General features: G+C 39.5%; 1 protein-coding gene across 1 annotated transcript in view; it reads left to right on the top strand.

The window, feature by feature from the left end:
- TENM1 (teneurin transmembrane protein 1) overlaps positions 1-22,948 on the top strand; it is a 642,971-nt gene that overhangs the window by 346,581 nt on the left and 273,442 nt on the right. Inside the window, exon 7 of the mRNA XM_063432113.1 lies at positions 1,682-1,920. Coding sequence (XP_063288183.1) covers positions 1,682-1,920 — 239 coding nt within the window. The remainder of the gene's footprint in view (positions 1-1,681; positions 1,921-22,948) is intronic.

Here is a 22,948-nt window from a genome sequence, read left to right as displayed (position 1 = left end):
GTGATTGTCACGCAAAGTACCAATTTTAATGCCTATTTAAATCTGCACTTTTTGTAAAATTAAAAAAGAGGACATACTCTTCACACAAAAATAACTGCAACAAACTAAAGGGATTTAGGGTTCTGCAGTGTCCCTTAAAGGTGCACAATACCCCCTCGGAATGTAAACTTCTTTGAGCAAGGCTAGCAACACCTTCTGTTCATGTACGTCCAACTTGTCAAGTATACATCTTTTGTACAGAGTTGCAGAATGTGTGGTGAATTACATGTTGTTGTTGTTGTTCATAAACAATAATACATTTAAAACAAAAAAAAAATACTCAGGATATATTGCTACAAGAACTAATAACCGACATGACTTTTAATGAGACGCTGGACTGTTTGACATTTACATGTATTTTAAGGCTATATTATATAACTCAGTGCATATGTGTGTATATATATATATATATATATATATATATATATATATATATATATATATATATAAAACAGAGTTTTCAGTTGATTATTTTATATAATTATATATATATATACACTGTATATTTATCTGTCTGCTATCTATCTATCTATTTATCTATCAGTACTTTTTCCCCAGTTGTTATATATATTCTAGCACATGGCCGATCACTCCTGTGCTCCTGAGCTTCAGTGATACCACACTTAATAGGCAGAGGTCAATTTCATGTGTATTCTGTTGAAATTAAACTCTGAGCTTGCTTCGGCAAGTCAGATATTGGATAGTGCAGCTCGAGAGCACATTCATCCAGTCAATTTCTTACTATGTATTTTTTTTCTATTTTCTTTCTTCAGCGATAACAAAACATATTGTAATGCACAAAGACAATTGAAAGTTGTTCACATTAATATTTCCTTAAAATGTTGAGTCCTTTAATATTTTGCAGAAAATTAAGTACAATTGTAGTTATAACACTTTTTTATAGTTCTGTAATCATATTGCAGGGTTACCTCCACCTCTAGTGGCTTTCTACCAGACATTCACTAGAGGGGCTTCTGAGTCAATAGGTGACTTTTGGTTGCCTAACTGACGCTGCACATCCTCACGCTATGCATGAGGACATCCAGTATCAGCTAATACCCCATAGAAAAGCATTGAACCCATGCTTTTCTATGAAGTTTTCCTAATGTGATTGTGGCACTCGGCGTGCATGCACATTAGGTCCCAAATGTCGGAGGCAGGGGATCGGAGTCAGAGCCTGACCCAGTGCGGAGGGACATTGGCGCTGGTTATAGGTAAATTAATTAAGAGTTTTTAACCCTTTACTGCGCTCCTGGGACGGGGGGCAAGGGAGGGGGGGGGGCAAGGGAGAGGGGCACTATAAAGTGCTAGCCTATATTTTCCTTTTAAAGTACCTTTCTTCTATTATTCTTTTGCATAGGGTTGTCGTGTATAATATTGACTAACTCAAGCAATTTGGAAACCATAAAACATTAAAAAATTTACAATTCTGTGTATACTAACTCCAAAGTTAATGTTAGTACTAGAGAATACTATTGAAGGATTTATTAAAGGTATGTCGGGTAAGGAAATGCATAATGATAGTGTGCCTTTAATGTCCCATGAAATAGGCCAATTATCTTTGCTAATGAGAAATGTGTACATTATATGCATACTAATCGTTTGTTCAGTACTAATCAAGGGTTCTCATTAATTTTCACAGGCATTTTCTTTTCAAGCATGGATCTGGCTCTTCGCCTATCTTCAGTGCTGCAAGTCAGAACTACCCTTTAACGTCCAATACTGTTTACTCTCCACCTCCTCGACCACTGCCTCGAAGTACCTTCTCCAGACCAGCCTTTACATTTAACAAATCATACCGTTGCTGTAACTGGAAATGTACAGCATTAAGTGCTACGGCTATTACAGTAACTTTGGCCCTGTTGCTGGCATATGTTATAGGTAAGATTATTGTAAACTTCATTGATTATATGTCATAATTCCATTTAAAATAACAGTATAATGTTTTTGAACTTATTAAGTAAATCATAGAGTGAAATGCTGCTAATGAACTCATCTCCAACACATAACACAAACATTTCAAATGGCTGGAGAGGGACATATTCATTTTAGAGATCATGGATTGAACTGTGGTCAGGGACAGACAAATATAAAATAACTTCGGGGGGTTAGGAAACCAAAACTGGTAGTCAGATTCAAGTATCAACACAACAGTCCCCACACATATACATTTTGGGTCAGGTACCTTTGTCAATATTTTGGAGAAGCCAAGGCCTGAATTGTGTTCTTTATGGGAATCATATTCAAAAGGAACCAGAGTTTTCAGTTGATTATTTTTAATCCATAAAAATATGATATTTTTGTCCTTTAGAAGTTTATCAAAATCCTATATATATATATTTATTTTTGATTGCTTAAAATCAAAAGGGAAATGGCAGGGTGGAGTTTACACTTCTTTTTTTAATTTATTAAGTAAATACAGCTTTTGAAAAATGAGAAAATAGTAACTAAATATTAAAACATAAAGAATATTACCCTTTGAAATTGCTGTGGTTAGTGAGAATTCCCAGAATATGCAGCAAATATTTCACCCTGTATCCAAATGGTGTGGTTTCCCAGCCAATCAAGGGCTTATGAAGCTCTTATTAAACATATTATAAAGAAACATATTTATTTTCTGGAGCTTCATTTTAGCAAATAGCAATGTACAAAAACAACCTAATTCTTCATGTCCTGTCTTTGTGAGAAGATTACCATGCCATTGCAAACTACATTCTTAAAATGTTTGCAGTCTCATATTGACCATTTAATGTGGAAAGGCCAAATGCTTTGCATTGCTAATCGTAATATAAAAGCTTCAACACTTAGCACTGGATCACTAGAATTAGAATAATATAACATTTAACTAGCAAAAGTACTCTTAGCATTCACTTCTTTTCAGATACATCTTGGGGAAGCTACCTTGAAGGTCCCTTTTTGTTTTGTAGTCTCCTTTGTGTTATAATGTTATTAATGCATTTTTCGAGGGATTTTGCTAGCTTATACTTTATATTCTCTGCTATATTGTGCTAACATGTCCTAATTGTTGTGCTGAATGCTGCTCTTTAATGCTCTTAAGCAATAACTTGAGGACATTAAAGTTATATTTAAAAAAAATAAAATGTGCTTAAAATTAGCGATTTCACTCTTAACAAATATTATGCTTTTAAACACAAACCACTTAGGAGTTTGGTATAGCAGTTTGATGAGTTCCGTGATTAATCTTAACAGATCCAAGTTTGTTAAACTCAGTTTAGGTGAAGTCTTTAAACAGCTGCTGTCAGTTCAGATCTTTCTGAGTACAAGGTGGCAGCTTGCCACAGACTGGAGTGCATGTTGCTGCTTAACAGTTATTTACATGATAGTTGATATTATGTGTATAAGTAAATGAACATGTTTAAGGAATAGATCAAGGGTATTTATTTTATATATGAAGAAATGTGTTCTGATTTTCATTGTAAATAAGGGATTTTATAGGAAATGCAAACTACTGAATTCTTTACTTTAACTTGCACGATGTGTTTTTGAAAATGTCTCTGGCCAACAACAATATCTATTTATTCAACTTTGGCAAAATAATGAGACACGATATTTTTGGAGTTGTGGTCAGTTTTTATTAATCACTAACTCTTCAATATGCAAACTTGGTGAACCTAAGAAACCTGCAAGCGTGGAATGCTCGTTGTCTTTCAAAATCGCCAGACATGCTGAAGAGGGCATAGATATAAATATTTAGGTGTCTAAAACTTTTTTTCACCAAGCTGAATTAAGGAACCATCTCTGAAGTAGTAAACATTAATCTATTATCTTTTTCTATAATAAATAACTACACAGATTATCCTTGTTCATTACTTTGGAGATTCTCAAGAGTGCAATATATTCCAAATATTTTCATTCATCTGGACTTCAGAGACTACCTTTTGTTTCCATACAATGCAAAACACGTTGTCACCTGTTTATACACAGGAATGGTAGGATATGGGTTCAACCAGAATCCACTTACTAAATACTCAATTATTTCCTCTTGATAATACAAAATAGTATTAGAGTATGCTTTTCCCCCCTTAAAGTCAGTAAGCAGTTAAAGGACATTCACTTGCTATTATATTAGTCTTCATTGCCTAGTGATTAACTATTCTGAATCACTACATCCAATGTGCCTTGGGAGTTTTGTTCATCGAAATGTTGGGTTTCTTTAATCAAAGAATTCAGCATGAATCACGATTAGACACATGGTAGACCATTATACCTTTATACCTTCATCATGTGCTATAATTCACATGGACCCAAGAATGCAATGTCAAAGAGGATGGTAACATTACAAGCCAATTTGTCACGCAGAGCTGATTTAACCTCAGCATAAGAAGAGGATGCTAATTAGGTGTCTTTAGATCATTTTGATTAAAATCTCATCTACTTCATATTACACATACTGATTCTCTTGCTTCTCTAATTTCTGCTAGAATTACTGAAAGCCAGCAGGACTCTTTCAAATGGACTGTAAACAGGCTGCCCATGGCGATAAGCAGCTCTGAAGCTTAGACTCCCACTTATCAGAACTTCTTTTTAGTTATTTTTCTCTATACAAAATAATATCAGAACTATTCTAAATGGGAGCACAGTAGAGGAAAGAAATGTGTGACGGGCTGCTAAGATGCTGTAATTTGCAGTTGTTTAAGCATCTAATTATCCACCAGAAATTTTATTCAAAGAATCTGGCACATGTTCCTAATCTCATTTAGCACACTTTGGGTCCATATGAAGTAATGTATTTTTTTTGTGTTGTAGTTCAGAATGACTTGTTTGTATGCGTAGAAGGGTGTTCAGTACAGTCAGACAGTGCATTCAAATTCATATAAACTTAATAAAAAGATGTGTTTGAGATTCAAAAACTTAGTTTTATTGTTACACCTTAGAAAAATAAACATCATAATTATCATTAAACTAAAACATATATATTTCTATAGAAACAATTGGATACTGATCTTTTACTCTGGGCAAATTCAGGTCTAATACCACTGTAATGTTTCTAGAGGAAAAACGTGGCCAATGTGGGATTATTTATTAAAGTGAGTGTACATGATGGGCAATGGTTGTCTAACACCCCTACTATCTATTCCCTATTGCAGGTTATCTAAGTAAAGTATTAGCAGTTTTACATTTCATTTACAGACCAAATAAAACATGTTCGAAACATTAAAATGCATATTTATTCTAGTTAAGGAGAAGACCACTATTCATTTAACGTTACTTAAACATCACCTGCAGTAATTTTGTTTGACAGACTCATAATGCCTCCTTGATAACTTTAATTATGCATTCATATAATCCTAATAGGTGGCATCAGAAGTCATTTTGTTAATTCAGCATAGTCCACCTATCGCCTCATTCTATGCCCATACAATTCACTTAGGTTGGGTTATTATACACATAGTTAAGGTGATTGCTATCCCAAAACTTGTGATTTGTTTTCTCCCAAAGCAGAGTGTTTAATTAATCTACAACTCTCCTGTGTTCACTCAGGACCTCCATAAACTCTCCTGTGTTCACTCAGGACCTCCATAAAAAAAAGTTAACTAATGCAGTGCTATGTATGCACTTGATGAATAGTCTCCCTCTTTCTCCACCCGATGTGTGGGCATTGAAAATAATGGACTAACTCAATGAAGGCACAATGATAGATCTATAACACTATATATAGAGAGAGTTGGCTGTGAGATCACATAGCCTTCTAGAACATGATTTACTGGATCAGAAACTCTTGTCCTTATATCACTAGGGTTAGGGGTCCTAATATAAAGAACAACCCCACAGAGGATCGCTAAAGTCCAAGCTACCTACCACAGTAGTAACAACCTGGTTGCCACTATTTTAAAAATTGTCCGCCCATAGACAAGGTTATGTTATTCCCTGAAATGTGTATTTGGAAATTGTTTCTATGCTTATTGTTCAAAAAATAATAAGCTTATATTTTTTACTGTTTATAAAATAAAGCCCTACAGGATTTTATACCTTCCCAATATACGCCTCAAAATGATAACCCTAGTACCATAACTATGGTCCATTTGAACCCCTAGTCCATAGCATTCTTCTTGAGAAAGATGTTCATGTTTCTTCAGTTAAACTTATTTAGTATGAGTCTCTAATATCCCCATTAACACCTTATGAGACCAAACAACTGAGTGACATCACTACCAAACCCTTTATCTTGATTTGTCCAGAGTTGTCATGATGAACAGGAAGTGGAAAAGTATTTTGGGTCATGGCCCACCACTGTTCCCAAATATGTTAATGATATTATTTTAATTTGTATAAATTTGCTAATAAAGTCAAGCTTTCACATTGAATTGCTGATACAGTGAGAATAGTGATACAGCTTAATATTATATCAATTAATATTATATTACCAGTTTTACCGTTTTTAAAACCACTATAATGTTTCTTATTGTTAGATCTCTTTTGGAATATCCTCTTTTGAAAATGTTAAGAAAAGAGTGGCCATTAACAGAAATAGAGTTACATAAGAATAAGAATTCTGCTTAACAATAAAATAAATAAAACCCATTATTCTATCGAGAGCAAATGGAGAGCAGACTGCAGACATAGCAGTCTAATGACTGTCTTTAATTCTTTTTTTTGTATGTATTTTAATTGGTTTTGAAAAAAAATCTGTATTGTGTAATTCAGTCTGCTGACGTCATTAATCCTTTTATAAGATATTGTTGCAGCAGGCGCATTCACCATGCAGTCCTTTGACAATGCATGTCTTTGAGCATACAATGCAATCTTTCCATTAGTTAACATTTGTTATGCTTAATCTTCATTCCATTGTGCCAGGGATGTGAGGCCCTCAGGTGTACCTTACAAAATAGCCACAATTATTGGGGTTCACTAATTGATATGTATATTAGTAAAACACTAATTTATCACTTTACTATATACCAGAACACAGTTGCCATTGTGTAAGTACTTATATTGTTCAATTCTTTATGGAAACTCCCTTTTTTCCTTTTTGATTTTTGATTTTAATGTTTTTAATAACTTTTTGTCTCACGACTCTTATGGTGAACGGCTTTGAATAAAATAAATATTTTTTCCTTAACTCACCTCTCATGACTGAGTTTACTTGGCCATTGTAGAAGACCTCAAGGCACTGCTTACCTCTCTTCCTCTCACGATATCACATGGCCTACTACGCTGGTGTCACAAACCAATGCTCCTCACGTGCATGCATTCAAACTTCCTGGTAGGAAAACACTGAATCAATGCTTTTCTGTGGGACATGAAAGGGTTTACATGAAAGAGTTTTAGTTTGTTAGTGCCACTGAAGTGTTTCTAGAGACTGTCTGGAAGACAGCCTTTAGAGGTGTGTTTAATTCTCAATGTAAACATTGCAATTTTTACAAATCCCTGTACCCAGATCATTTTCTAGAGATTTAACTCCTGATTGGGCTAAGGTACTGCTATGTTTATACTGAGGGTTAATCCAGCCTCCAAAACCTCTAGTGGCTGCCTCATTGACAGCCGCTAGAGGCGCTTGCGTGCTTCTCACTGTGAAAATCACAGTGAGAGCACGCAAGCGTCCATAGGAAAACATTGTAAATGCTTTCCTATGCGACCGGCTGAATGCGAGCGCGGCTCCTGCCGTGCATGTGCATTCAGCCGATGACGTCGCAAGGAAGAAGGAGAGGAGGAGGAAAGCTCCCCGCCCGGCGCTGGAGAAAGAGGTAAGTTTAACCCCTTCCTCGCCCCAGAGCCCGGCGGGAGTGGGTCCCTGAGGGTGGGGGCACCCTCAGGGCACTCTAGTGCCAGGAAAACGAGTATGTTTTCCTGGCACTAGAGTGGTCCTTTAATGCCCTGATAAGCCTTGCCCCTACATTGACAGACAGGGGTCAAGTCCTGGGGAATAAAGTCTGGGAACTCACTCGAGTTCCACCCCCACCCCACCACCAAAAAAAAAACCAAACTTGTATGCATATATAAACACGTACACCCACACTTAGGTGCACACATACACTTACAGACACACACGTACACTCACAGACACACAAAGACACACACAAACAGACACACACACACAAATTCACAGATAGACACACACACACATTCACAGACACAGACTCAGAGACACACACATACACTCAGACACACACATACACTCCCAGACACATACACACACACACACCCAGACACACACACTCCCAGACACACACACTCCCAGACACACACACTCCCAGACACATACACTCCCAGACACATACACACTCACAGACACCAACACACAAATACACATACATACACACACTCCCAGACACACACACACACACACACTCCCAGACACACACACACACTCCCAGACACACACACACACACTCCCAGACACACAGACACACACATACATACACTCACAGACACACACACTCCCAGACACATACACACACACACATACATACACTCACAGACACACACACTCCCAGACACACTCACTCACAGACACATACATACACTCACAGACACACACTCACACACATACACTCACAGACACACACACTCCCAGACACATACACACACACACTCCCAGACACATACACACACACACACATACATACACTCACAGACACACACACTCACACTCCCAGACACATACACACACTCACAGACACATACACACATACACTCCCAGACACACACATATACACAAGAATTATTGCATATTTACAAATTCACAGATAGACACACACACACTCACAGACACAGACTCAGAGACACACACATACACACACATACACTCCCAGACACATACACACACACATCCAGACACACACACTCCCAGACACACACACTCCCAGACACACACACTCCCAGACACATACACTCCCAGACACATACACACTCACACACACTCCCAGACACACACACACAGTCCAAGACACATACACACACACACTCCCAGACACACACACACACACACACACACTCCCAGACACACACACACACACACTCCCAGACACACAGACACACACACATACATACACTCACAGACACACACACACACTCCCAGACACACACACACACACACACTCCCAGACACACAGACACACACATACATACACTCACAGACACACACACTCCCAGACACATACACACACACACACACATACATACACTCACAGACACACACACTCCCAGACACATACACATACATACACTCACAGACACACACACTCCCAGACACACTCACTCACAGACACATACATACACTCACAGACACACACTCACACACATACACTCACAGACACACACACTCCCAGACACATACACACACACACTCCCAGACACATACACACACACACACACATACATGCACTCACATACACACACACTCACACTCCCAGACACATACACACACTCACAGACACATACACACATACACTCCCAGACACACATATATACACAAGAATTATTGCATATTTTTTTTTAAATTAAAAATGTCCACCCAGCCTCCCTACCTGGAGAGCTGGCGTGGACCTGTCCCTGGGGTCCAGTGGGGCTTCAGTGCGGCCGGCTCTTGTCTCGCTGTCAGACGCGGCGAGGGAGCTGTGTTCTCTCTGCTCCCTCTCACCGCGCGGGCTTTCTACTGATGCCGGGAGTCGGAAATTACGTCATATTCCGGCTCCCAGCATCAGCAAATGGCGCGCGGCAAGAGGGAGCAGAGAGAACACAGCTCCCTCGCTCAGTGGCGTACACACAACCCATGGGGCCCCGGTGCGAAAACTGATCCGTGGGCCCCCCCCGTGCGCGCGCTTACTCTGCACAGGCTGGGGCCGCAACACATGGCGGCGGGCACCTGGTCGCAGGGCTGCGACCCCTGCGACCACGGTATGTACGCCAGTGCATGCATAAACACATACACTTAAAGGACCACTACAGACACCCAGATCACATCAGCTCAATGAAGTGGTCTGGGTGCCAGGTCTCTCTAGTTTTAACCCTGCAGCTGAAAACATAGCAGTGTCAGAGAAACTGCTATGTTTCACTGAGGGTTAATCCAGCCTCTAGAGGCTGTCTCATTGACAGCCGCTAGAGGATTTTCTGCGATTCTCACTGTGAAAATCACAGTGAGAAGACGCTGAACGTCCATAGGAAAGCATTGAGTAATGCTTTCCTATGGGCGGTTTGAATGCGCACGTGGCTCTTGCCACGAATGCGCATTCGGAGCTGAGAGGCGGATCGGGGCGGAGAGATCCTGAGCGCCAAGGGAGTCCGGCGCTGGAGAAAGGTAAGTGCTTAAGACACACACATTAACTGACAGACACACACTCAGTGACAAACATACATACACACTTACTAACAGACGCACACAGACACACACTCTACCACTAACACGCACACTCTAACACACATACTCTAATACTAACACACACACTCTAACACTAACACACACACACTCACTAACACACACACACACTCACTAACATACACTCACACTAAAACACACACACACTCACTAACATACACTCACACACACACTAACATACACTCACTAACACACTCACACACACACTAACACACTCACTCACACACACACTAACACACTCACACACACTCACTAACATACACTCACACACTCACTAACATACACTCACACTAAGATACATGCACACTAACACACACTCACTAACATACACTCACACTAACACACACTCACACTAACACACACTCACACACTCACTAACATACACTCACACTAAGATACAATCACACTAACACACACTCACTAACACACACTCACTAACATACACTAACACACTCACACACACACACACTAACACACACTAACACACACTCACACTAACACACACTCACACACTCACTAACATACACTCACACTAACACACACTCACTAACACACACTCACTAACACACTCACACACACACACACACACACACACACTAACACACACTCACTAACATACACTCACACTAACACACACTCACTAACATACACTCACACACACACACACGTTTATTTACTTTTTGTTTTTTTTATTTAATCCCCCCAGCCTCCTTACCTGTGGGAGAGCTGAGGGGATTCCCTGGGGTCCAGTGGTGTCACCCGGCTGGCTGGTCCTGCGGGCGCGCGAGGGAGCACACTCCCCTGGGTGCTCCCTCCCTCTTCAGCTCCCTCGCGCTCCACGTACTGATACCGGAGCCGGAAGATGACGTCATCTTCCGGCTCCGGTTTCAGTGCGGCGCGCGAGGGAGCTGAAGAGGGAGGGAGCACCCAGGGGAGAGTGCTCCCTCGCGCGCCCGCAGGACCAGCCAGCCGGGTGACAGCAGGGCCAGCCTCTGGGGGCCCTGAGGTGGCCGTCTCTTGGGCCCCCAGGAGAAGAGGCTGGCCCTGTGGGTACATACCTGGGTACATACCTGCGTCTGACAGTGAGACAAGAGCCGGGCCGGGGGGTCCTTCAGGTGGCCATTAAGCCACCTCTTGGGCCCCCCATGACAGAGGAAACACAGGGGCATTTGGGGGCAGCATTTTTTGCCGCCCCCTGAGTGCCTGCAGGACCACAAACGGGAACGGCGTTCCTGCTCTAAAAAAAGTGCAGGAACGCCGTTCCCACGCGTTCCTGCAGGACTCGAGCCCTGTTGACAGACATACACAAACAACTCAGTACAGTACAGTAGGTGTCAGCATTAGCATTTGAAAGCTATTTAGGTCTCCTTCCAGTCTTATCCTTCAGGTCTTTTTTCAATGCAATCTCAACTTCAGCAGCATTACACATTCTTTAATAATTTGTTCCGTTTAATATATTCCAAATTTTACTTAATTATTAAATTATTTATTTAATATAGAGCATGTAAAAATATGATCACTATTAGTGAAATAATCAAAAGGCTACTGTTTTCCAAAGGTCGGTGTATGGCCTCAAGGCTTGCCCTTAACACCAACAAGATGAGCACTAATAAATATAAAAGGTTTAACAGATCATATGATTTTATTGTTAAAGTAACTATCATTAGTGTTTAGTGGTGGCTATATTGAGACAATACAACATAAGATTTATGAATATGATTTTAGAACCATCGCTATTGGTAATCAATACGGCATTGTTTCAATATAATGCACACATGCACAGTTAAACACTGTGAGAGTTGGTAGAAAAAAGTCAATAAATAACTATATTGTTGAGTTTAGGAAATAATATATGATACTCATTTAAAGCAAATGAAATACTGGAATACTACAAGTGTTTATCAAAATGTAAATCATTGGGGTTGAGACAGTGTTCAATTTTTGCTTCACTTTAATTTGAGTATCACTTCGCTCATATCATATGATCAATAGCGTTGCTGTGTGTTCTGTTTGTTTATGTCTCTGCCCATGTTGACTTGAATAATAGATGTCTTTCATTTTCATAATGTGGAGTATGTCCTCGACTGCTTGTATGGCTCAGTAGTTTGTTCTACACCTGCAAGAACTCAATACCCAACCTTTCCTCTTTCTGAGGTCGATAAATGATGTCTATGAAGTTAGGTAACAAATTTTGAAACCAGAGGAAGTATTAGTAAAAAAAAAATACATATTTCCTACCAGGTTAAATATTTTATTATTCTTGTAATAAACTGCTAGACATCTTTTCAGTAATTAAAAAAATAAATGAACAATATCTTTGTAATTCTAAATAAATTCATGATTTTAGCATTGTTAACATAGCTTCAGCTGCCATTTTCTACTCATCTAAATTAATCAGAAAATAAAAAGAAAATACATAAAGGCTACTTTCTAACACAAAATGTAGCATTAGTCATAACTTGTTTCAAATGTAAATGCAAAGATTAATATTTTGGGTGTTTTGTTACATGATTCGTTTAGTCAACAACAGATTTTCAACCAGATTGTAAATTTCAATACAACTCTATGATTCACAGAAAGTCATATGTTTGACAATCAATCATACAAATCAACTAACCATCTTAGGCAAGTGTGATGGCACCTTTTTTCAGAATTCACCAGTTGTGCCTTAAATTTAGGACACACTATTTAATACCACTTGCCTTTAATAATTATAATTAGACATTAACAGAGTGAATAAAGAGGTATACCAGTGAGCAAATCTAGCATTTTTATGACTTCTAGGTAAAGTCCTTCACTACATTTTTGTACAGTTTAACCCCTTAAGGACCAAACTTCTAGAATAAAAGGGAATCATGACATGTCACACATGTCGTGTCCTTAAGGGGTTAAACCCAAAGTTCTCCCCCATTATCGATTCCTTAGTCCTCCACTGGCTGACACAATGATCATGAAGGTTTTGCCTTGGGCACCAGTGATAGTCTGAGAGCATCAGCTGATCACCAGCCAACAAGGCAAACTTTCCTAATCACTCTAATGACTGGAGGATGATACAATAGACAGATAGGAGCACCAGAGGACAACATTTGGGCTAAATCATTTGAAAACAGTAAAATGTTACCCAGTGACTTCAGCCCATATAATAACACAATTCAGAAAAAGTTTTTTATGGAATAGTGGAAGTTGTACAGAAGATTACAAAGGAAAATGTGAAGTTGATGGTTAGTTAGAGGGACACTATAGTCACCAGAAAACCTACAGCTTATTGTACTTGTCCTGGTGAGTAGAATCATTCCCTTCAGGCTTTCAGCTGTAAACACTGTATTTTCAGAGAAAATGCAGTGTTTACATTATAGCCTAGTGATAACTTCACTGGACACTCCTCAGATGACTACTAGAGGTGCTTCCTGCGGCTACGCTGCACCGTGATCAGCACTGTCAGTGTCTCCACCCGCTGGATGCAGACACTGAAATTTCCTAATAGAGGTGCATTGATTAAATTCATATCTATGAGGAGAAGCTGATTGTATTTGACTTGTGCTGGCTCTGCCCCTGATCTTCCTTCTTGACAGTCTCAGCCAATCCTTTGGGGAAGCATTGTGTTTGGCTCAGACCACCACTTCTGATTATGTCAACAGAATGACAGGTAGTTCAGGGGTAGAGACAGCAGTTGCAGACTTGAATACAAGTAAGATTTTACTATATTTAGGGAGGCAAGGGGGGGGGGGGCAAGGTGGCTAAATCGGGTTTCTAACACAATAGGGTCAGGAATACATGTGTCAAAACAACTAATGTGATCCAAAATGCAAAACTATGTAACATCTACATAGAATAGAAAAATAGACAGAATTAAACCAGTAAACCAGTCCTTAGAATGGCCGGATTAATAGGTTGGAAGACAGAGAATGGACAAGGGAAAGGCAAGGTCAAGGAAGCCAGAAATACACAATATCGATAAGAAAGCCAAGTCAGGGAAACCAGAGATCAGAATAGTCAGGAATAGCCAACGTCAGATTACCAGGAATATCAATAACAAGGACAAGAAAACGCACTTTCGGGAACCAGGAACGAAAACCATGACAGGACAATGAACTAGGGAAATTCAGGGGTTTGAATATTTCTCCTTGGGCTGTGATTGGTCAGAGCTTGGCCTCTGACCCCAAGACGTGCGTGTGTTGACGTGGTGATGTCACACGCACGTTCGCGTGACCTTTGGAGGCTGAGCTACAAGTGGCCACGACCTCGTGGTCGGCGCCATGTTGGATCCCGCATGTGAAGGGGATGGATGCTCCAGCAGGTCAGCTCCCAGCTTGCTGATGAACAAGTAAGCTCTTAAACCTGTCAGTGTGGTTGCACCGACCACTTGCAGCCGCGGCCCGGGGCCGTGACAACATGTTTGTGTTCCTGGCCCTATAGTGTTCCTTTAATTCATAGGACATCATAGAAAATTATGTGTGGGTTGTGAACAGTCAAAGAATTGTAAGGATCAGACATATGAAATATCAGAGCCTACAAAATAAAGTAAAGCAAGGGAGGAGTAGTTAACTAATAATAAATTAATAATAAGAGCAGATGATAATGAACCTTTAGACAGAGTAGTGAATGGTGGACTTCCAGTGAAGGTACTGCAAGTACTGAAGGTACTGTTGTTCTAAAAGGAACGGCAGCAGTGAATCTTTGCTTTTGAAAATGTGGAAGCGCACAGAACATGTCTTATAAAAATGAAATGCCATGTTTATTTTCTAGGACTAAGCCATAAATCTCTACGACCCCTGTTGACTTCTGCATAGCTCTGGTAGCTTCTTTCCACAAATATCTACAAAGAGCAGGGTTGCAGTAGAACCATTACAGGTTCAATACTAAACACAGAATAGTACTAAAAAATATTCAACTTCATATAAGGTTCAAACTCTGTAAACTCTATTGTCTGAAATTGGAACACACTTTATTTGCCATAAGGTTAACCTAATTTTCATTTGTATAATTATGTGCAAATATAATGAGTGCAATGGAGCTCATAACTATATTGCTAGTATCAAATTACCCTTGAATGCTTTGTTATGTTTTGATAATGTGAGATTATTTAACAATTATCATCCATTTGCAAGAAAACTACATGGAAATAGAGTAACCAATACATTATTAGTTTATACAACCAAAGGCCAAGTACCATCTATATTAACAGCATACTTTATATTTAGAGAAACACATTTTGTGTTCTTGAAACTGGCAGACATAGCTCTCGTAATATAACCTTTTAAGTGGAATTTTTAACATGTTGGTTTGATAGATCAATGCTGTGTTTCCTTTTAAAAATGTAAAAATAAATATTGGTGTCAGGTATTCTTGCGCAAGGCCAAAATGTAATTATGGGTCTGGTGTACAGTCCCCTTCCTCCTTCAACTGTATGCTAGAAACCCCTTACCTTTTCTCTACCCTCTGGATTCTGAATTGAAAATAGTAATAATGGTAGGTTCTTGTATGGCAGAAATACAAGAGAAAATATTTGCACAGTGTAAGCTCTTTTCATAAGGCATACAATCTAGCAGAACAGGACCAAAACTCGGAAAGGTGAACCAAACATAAGCGTCCAACTGGTTTTATCTGATGATGCAGTAATTGTAGTGATTTTAGTAAAAAATTGCCTTAGGCCATTTTAAGAATAGATTGGCAGCCATTATATTAAATGGTAGCATTCATGCTTAATAAGCTGCATTAATTATTTAACTTTTGAGTGCTGGAGATGTGCCCAGGGAATTGCCTTATATTTACATACATTTTGAGAATGTTTGGGCGCCACAACTAATGACTTGACCAAACTCCTATTAACATTAAACACAGCTCTGAGTAATTTGAGTCCAATATTGCAATATCATTAAACAGAAATATACATCAACTTAATGTGGATTTTATTCACAGATCAAGAGAGAAATGACCAAGAGAGGGGAAAAAGGAGAAGCAGTAAAAAAAAAAAAAATCTACATTTCTATTTTATATATTTAATAAATATATATAATATATATAAATATAGAAATTTTACTGCTCTTCCTTATTTTTTCTCTAATTGGTCACTTGATTTGTAAACTAAATGGTGGGAAAATGCACCTACACTGCAGTACAGTTCAGGGATTGTACCTTCCCACATATTCATTGGGATTATAGATTATTCATTTAAAGTTCCATTTTATTATTCATCGATGGGTTGCTCTCATTCCAGAGGGTAGACTTGGGAGGGCTATACTGCCTTCACCTCCATGTCTCCCTTTGGCTCTTTAGTCCACCTAGTCCATTCCTTTCTATAGGGGTTACACCCCACCTCAATGAGCAACCTGACAAGTCCTCCCTGCCTCAGTATAATTCAGAAGCTTCAACTGTCTAAGAGTTGTGCTAAGAGTTCTTTTTTACTGTTACAGGTAAGATTCATCTGTAGGAAAAGGTTACTGACTGCACAAGGTTTGATTTCCTGTTGGTAATTATAAGGCATTTGATTGGATTAGGTAGCTACTTGCTATTGATTGCTATTTAAATTAGCTATTGTTTGCTAATAAGCAGAGGCCTACCCAGGTGTTAAACATTCCTAGTGGGAGGTGATTTTAGGAGTATATAAGGGTAGTTGTCATTAGCTTGGCTAATAGAGCTTGGTTGCTTCATCTAAGTGTTGCTTCTAAGTGTGTGTGTGGTTGGAGATATTCTGGAGAGTTTTACAGAAGCTTCAACTGTCTAAGAGTTGTGCTAAGAGTTCTTTTTTACTGTTACAGGTAAGATTCATCTGTAGGAAAAGGTTACTGACTGCACAAGGTTTGATTTCCTGTTGGTAATTATAAGGCATTTGATTGGATTAGGTAGCTACTTGCTATTGATTGCTATTTAAATTAGCTATTGTTTGCTAATAAGCAGAGGCCTACCCAGGTGTTAAACATTCCTAGTGGGAGGTGATTTTAGGAGTATATAAGGGTAGTTGTCATTAGCTTGGCTAATAGAGCTTGGTTGCTTCATCTAAGTGTTGCTTCTAAGTGTGTGTGTGGTTGGAGATATTCTGGAGAGTTTTACAGAAGCTTCAACTGTCTAAGAGTTGTGCTAAGAGTTCTTTTTTACTGTTACAGGTAAGATTCATCTGTAGGAAAAGGTTACTGACTGCACAAGGTTTGATTTCCTGTTGGTAATTATAAGGCATTTGATTGGATTAGGTAGCTACTTGCTATTGATTGCTATTTAAATTAGCTATTGTTTGCTAATAAGCAGAGGCCTACCCAGGTGTTAAACATTCCTAGTGGGAGGTGATTTTAGGAGTATATAAGGGTAGTTGTCATTAGCTTGGCTAATAGAGCTTGGTTGCTTCATCTAAGTGTTGCTTCTAAGTGTGTGTGTGGTTGGAGATATTCTGGAGAGTTTTACAGAAGCTTCAACTGTCTAAGAGTTGTGCTAAGAGTTCTTTTTTACTGTTACAGGTAAGATTCATCTGTAGGAAAAGGTTACTGACTGCACAAGGTTTGATTTCCTGTTGGTAATTATAAGGCATTTGATTGGATTAGGTAGCTACTTGCTATTGATTGCTATTTAAATTAGCTATTGTTTGCTAATAAGCAGAGGCCTACCCAGGTGTTAAACATTCCTAGTGGGAGGTGATTTTAGGAGTATATAAGGGTAGTTGTCATTAGCTTGGCTAATAGAGCTTGGTTGCTTCATCTAAGTGTTGCTTCTAAGTGTGTGTGTGGTTGGAGATATTCTGGAGAGTTTTACAGAAGCTTCAACTGTCTAAGAGTTGTGCTAAGAGTTCTTTTTTACTGTTACAGGTAAGATTCATCTGTAGGAAAAGGTTACTGACTGCACAAGGTTTGATTTCCTGTTGGTAATTATAAGGCATTTGATTGGATTAGGTAGCTACTTGCTATTGATTGCTATTTAAATTAGCTATTGTTTGCTAATAAGCAGAGGCCTACCCAGGTGTTAAACATTCCTAGTGGGAGGTGATTTTAGGAGTATATAAGGGTAGTTGTCATTAGCTTGGCTAATAGAGCTTGGTTGCTTCATCTAAGTGTTGCTTCTAAGTGTGTGTGTGGTTGGAGATATTCTGGAGAGTTTTACAGAAGCTTCAACTGTCTAAGAGTTGTGCTAAGAGTTCTTTTTTACTGTTACAGGTAAGATTCATCTGTAGGAAAAGGTTACTGACTGCACAAGGTTTGATTTCCTGTTGGTAATTATAAGGCATTTGATTGGATTAGGTAGCTACTTGCTATTGATTGCTATTTAAATTAGCTATTGTTTGCTAATAAGCAGAGGCCTACCCAGGTGTTAAACATTCCTAGTGGGAGGTGATTTTAGGAGTATATAAGGGTAGTTGTCATTAGCTTGGCTAATAGAGCTTGGTTGCTTCATCTAAGTGTTGCTTCTAAGTGTGTGTGTGGTTGGAGATATTCTGGAGAGTGTTGCTTCTAAGTGTGTGTGTGGTTGGAGATATTCTGGAGATAAACTGGAGGTAATCTGAGGTATTCAGGAGGATAAATAAAAAGTTAAGGTTTGTTTGATTTAAATTATTCACCTCATTGGAATGGCAGACTTAGTTCAGTGTAATAGTTGCTTTGCATTTGTTTCACGTTCCACTTTTTGGAGGTTTGGTTGTTGTCTAATCTGTAGACAGTTCTCTATCTTGCGGCAGGAGATTGTATTTTTGAAGTCTGAGATTTGTAAATTATCTGGTAAACAAACTCAGACTGGAACTGCTGCAAAGCCACTGCCGCAGAGACATACTAGGAATGGCAGATGGATTACTGTAGGATCTGGTAGACTTGGAGTTGTGGATGAAAGGCATATTGCACAGTCTGTTGCTCTACATAATTCATTTTCTGCACTTTCAGAGTGTAGTGGTGTCGTGGAGAGAGGCACTGAGGCTAGTGGTGTTGTGCAGAGAGGCACTGAGGCTAGTGGTGTTGTGCAGAGAGGCACTGAGGCTAGTGGTGTTGTGCAGAGAGGCACTGAGGCTAGTGGTGTTGTGAAGAGAGGCACTGAGGCTAGTGGTGTTGTGCAGAGAGGCACTGAGGCTAGTGGTGTTGTGAAGAGAGGCACTGAGGCTTGTGGTGTTGTGCAGAGAGGCACTGAGGCTAGTGGTGTTGCGCAGAGAGGCACTGAGGCTAGTGGTGTTGTGAAGAGAGGCACTGAGGCTAGTGGTGTTGTGAAGAGGGGCACTGAGGCTAGTGGTGTTGTGAAGAGAGGCATTGAGGCTAGTGGTGTTGTGAAGAGAGGCATTGAGGCAAGTGGTGTTGTGAAGAGAGGCATTGAGGCTAGTGGTGTTGTGAAGAGAGGCATTGAGGCTAGTGGTGTTGTGCAGAGAGGCACAGAGGCTAGTGGTGTTGTGCAGAGAGGCACTGAGGCTAGTGGTGTTGTGAAGAGAGGCATTGAGGCTAGTGGTGTTGTGAAGAGAGGCATTGAGGCTAGTGGTGTTGTGGAGAGAGGCACAGAGGCTAGTGGTGTTGTGCAGAGAGGCACTGAGGCTAGTGGTGTTGTGCAGAGAGGCTTGAAGACTATGGTGAGGCCTAATAGAAAGCAGTTGTTGGTGGGGGATTCCATCATAAGATGTGTGGAGATGGACAATGGTGGTCTTGTGAGGTGTCTTCCCGGAGCTACTGCTCGCAGAGACAGGAGACGTATCTGTAATATTGTTAAGCAAGCAAAGCAGGAAGGGGAATTGGATGTACTTGTCCATTTAGGGACAAATGACTTGGCTTGCAATGAGGTTTCAGAGGTTAAGGAAGTTTTTAGTGTTTTTGCCAATGATATACGGCAGGTTGCTTCCACATTGTCATTCTCTGAAGTTCTGCCTGTGCATAACACTCAGAATGACAGGCGGATGCGTATTAGGGACTTTAACTTGTGGCTTGGTGAATGGTGTCGGGAGCAAGGATTTGGCTTTATTGCTCATGGTAGCTCTGTTTGGAATGGAAATAAACTGTACAAAAAAGATGGTTTGCATCTTTCTCAAAAGGGAACAAATGTTCTCAGTGAGCAGTTCAGAGGTTTTGCTAGGATGTATTTAAACTAAGAGGGGGGGGCAAAAGGGTGATAAAACATCAATCCAATTGTCCCCCAAAACAAGGACAGAAGGTGCCTGTAGCAAGTGTGTTAAAAAATGATAAGCTTAGAGTCATGTCTACAAATGCTCGCAGTTTAGGGAATAAGATCCATGAACTTGTGGCAATAATGGCAACTGATAGTGTAGATTTAGTCGCTGTTACTGAGACATGGTATAATGAGAAAAATGACTGGGACATAGCAATACCAGGGTACTCTTTATATAGAAAAGACAGGGAAGGCAAGAAAGGGGGAGGGGTGGCCCTGTATGTAAAGAATAGCATAAAATCTAGTCTAATAAAGGTTAGTGAGGCGAACATAGAGTCCGTTTGGGTTACGTTAGAATTTGGTAATCACACAGTAACTCGTGTAGGTGTGATTTATAGGCCCCCAGGACAAATTGAAGAGTTAGATAATCTACTAGTTGAAGAAATAGCTAAAATGACAATGAAGGGGGAAGTTATCATCATGGGTGACTTTAATCTTCCTGATGTAAATTGGAAAACAAAAATAGCTACTTGTGCCAGGAGCACACATATTCTAAACTCCCTACTGGGATTGTCTCTAAAACAAGTCGTTGAGGAGCCAACTCGTAAAGAGGCCATACTAGATTTAGTGTTAACAAATGGAGATTTGGTATCAGATATTACTGTAGGTGAAAGTTTAGGATCCAGTGATCATCAGTCAGTGTGGTTTAATATAAGAACAGTGACAGAGTCACACCACACAAAAACAAAAGTTTTAGACTTTAGAAAAACAGACTTTTCCAAAATTAGAATATGTGTAAAGGAGTCATTATCAGACTGGAGCAATTTAAATGGAGTCCAAAAGAAATGGGATTATTTAAAAGTTGCACTACTGAAGGCAACAGAAAATTGCATTAGGCTTGTCAGTAAAAGCAAAAAATTCAAGAAACCACTGTGGTACTCCACAGATGTAGCCAAAATGGTAAAAAACAAAAAGTTAGCATTTAGTAATTATAAAAAAACCCAGAGTGAGGAAGACAGAATGACCTATAAGATTAGGCAGAAAGAGGCTAAGCAAGTTATAAGAGCTTCCAAATCACACACAGAAGAGAAAATAGCACAGTCAGTAAAAAAGGGGGACAAAACCTTTTTTAGATACATAAATGAGAAAAGAAAAGTAAAACAAGGATTAGTTAGATTAAAAACAAAAGAAGGAAGGTATGTAGATGAGGATAAAGGTCTAGCTGACTGCCTCAATGAATATTTTTGTTCGGTATTTACAGATGAAAATGAAGGAAAGGGACCTCAGTTAAGAAAAAGGATAAATGAGTCATTTATTACACGTGAGTTTACAGAGGAAGAGGTTCTATTTCAACTGTCAAAAGTAAAGACAAATAAGTCAATGGGACCTGATGGAATACACCCAAAGCTATTAAAAGAGCTTAGTGGTGTACTAGCAAAACCATTAACAGATTTATTTAACCAATCATTGATAACAGGAGTAGTCCCAGAAGATTGGAAGTTAGCGAATGTTGTGCCCATTCACAAGAAAGGTAATAGGGAGGAGTCGGGCAACTATAGGCCAGTAAGCCTAACTTCAGTAGTGGGGAAAGTGATGGAAACCATGTTAAAGGATAGGATTGTTGAACATCTAAAAACACATGGATTTCAAGATCAGAGACAACATGGGTTTACTTCAGGGAGATCATGCCAAACTAATCTTATTGATTTTTTTGATTGGGTAACTAAAATTATAGATCAGGGTGGTGCAGTGGACATTGCTTACCTCGATTTCAGTAAGGCTTTTGACACTGTTGCACATAGAAGGCTTATCAACAAACTACAATCTTTGAGTTTGGATTCCAATATTGTTGAATGGGTAAGGCAGTGGCTGAGTGACAGGCAACAGAGGGTTGTAGTCAATGGAGTATATTCGAAGCTTGGGCTTGTCACCAGTGGGGTACCTCAGGGATCTGTACTTGGACCCATTCTCTTTAATATTTTTATTAGTGATATTGCAGAAGGTCTTGATGGTAAGGTGTGTCTTTTTGCGGATGATACTAAGATATGTAACAGGGTTGATGTTCCAGGAGGGATAAGCCAAATGGAAAATGATTTAGGTAAACTAGAAAAATGGTCAGAGTTGTGGCAACTGACATTTAATGTGGATAAGTGCAAGATAATGCATCTTGGACGTAAAAACCCAAGGGCAGAGTACAGAATATTTGATAGAGTCCTAACCTCAACATCTGAGGAAAGGGATTTAGGGGTGATTATTTCTGATGACTTAAAGGTAGGCAGACAATGTAATAGAGCAGCAGGAAATGCTAGCAGAATGCTTGGTTGCATAGGGAGAGGTATTAGCAGTAGAAAGAGGGAAGTGCTCATGCCATTGTACAGAACACTGGTGAGACCTCACTTGGAGTACTGTACACAGTACTGGAGACCCTATCTTCAGAAGGATATTGATACCTTAGAGAGAGTTCAAAGAAGGGCTACTAAACTGGTTCATGGATTGCAGGATAAAACTTACCAGGAAAGG

Source organism: Pelobates fuscus, chromosome 9 (assembly GCF_036172605.1).
Source record: "Pelobates fuscus isolate aPelFus1 chromosome 9, aPelFus1.pri, whole genome shotgun sequence".
Lineage (NCBI taxonomy): Eukaryota > Metazoa > Chordata > Amphibia > Anura > Pelobatidae > Pelobates > Pelobates fuscus.
Note: the sequence above shows the minus strand (reverse complement) of the source record. Positions and strands in the feature narration are given on the sequence as shown.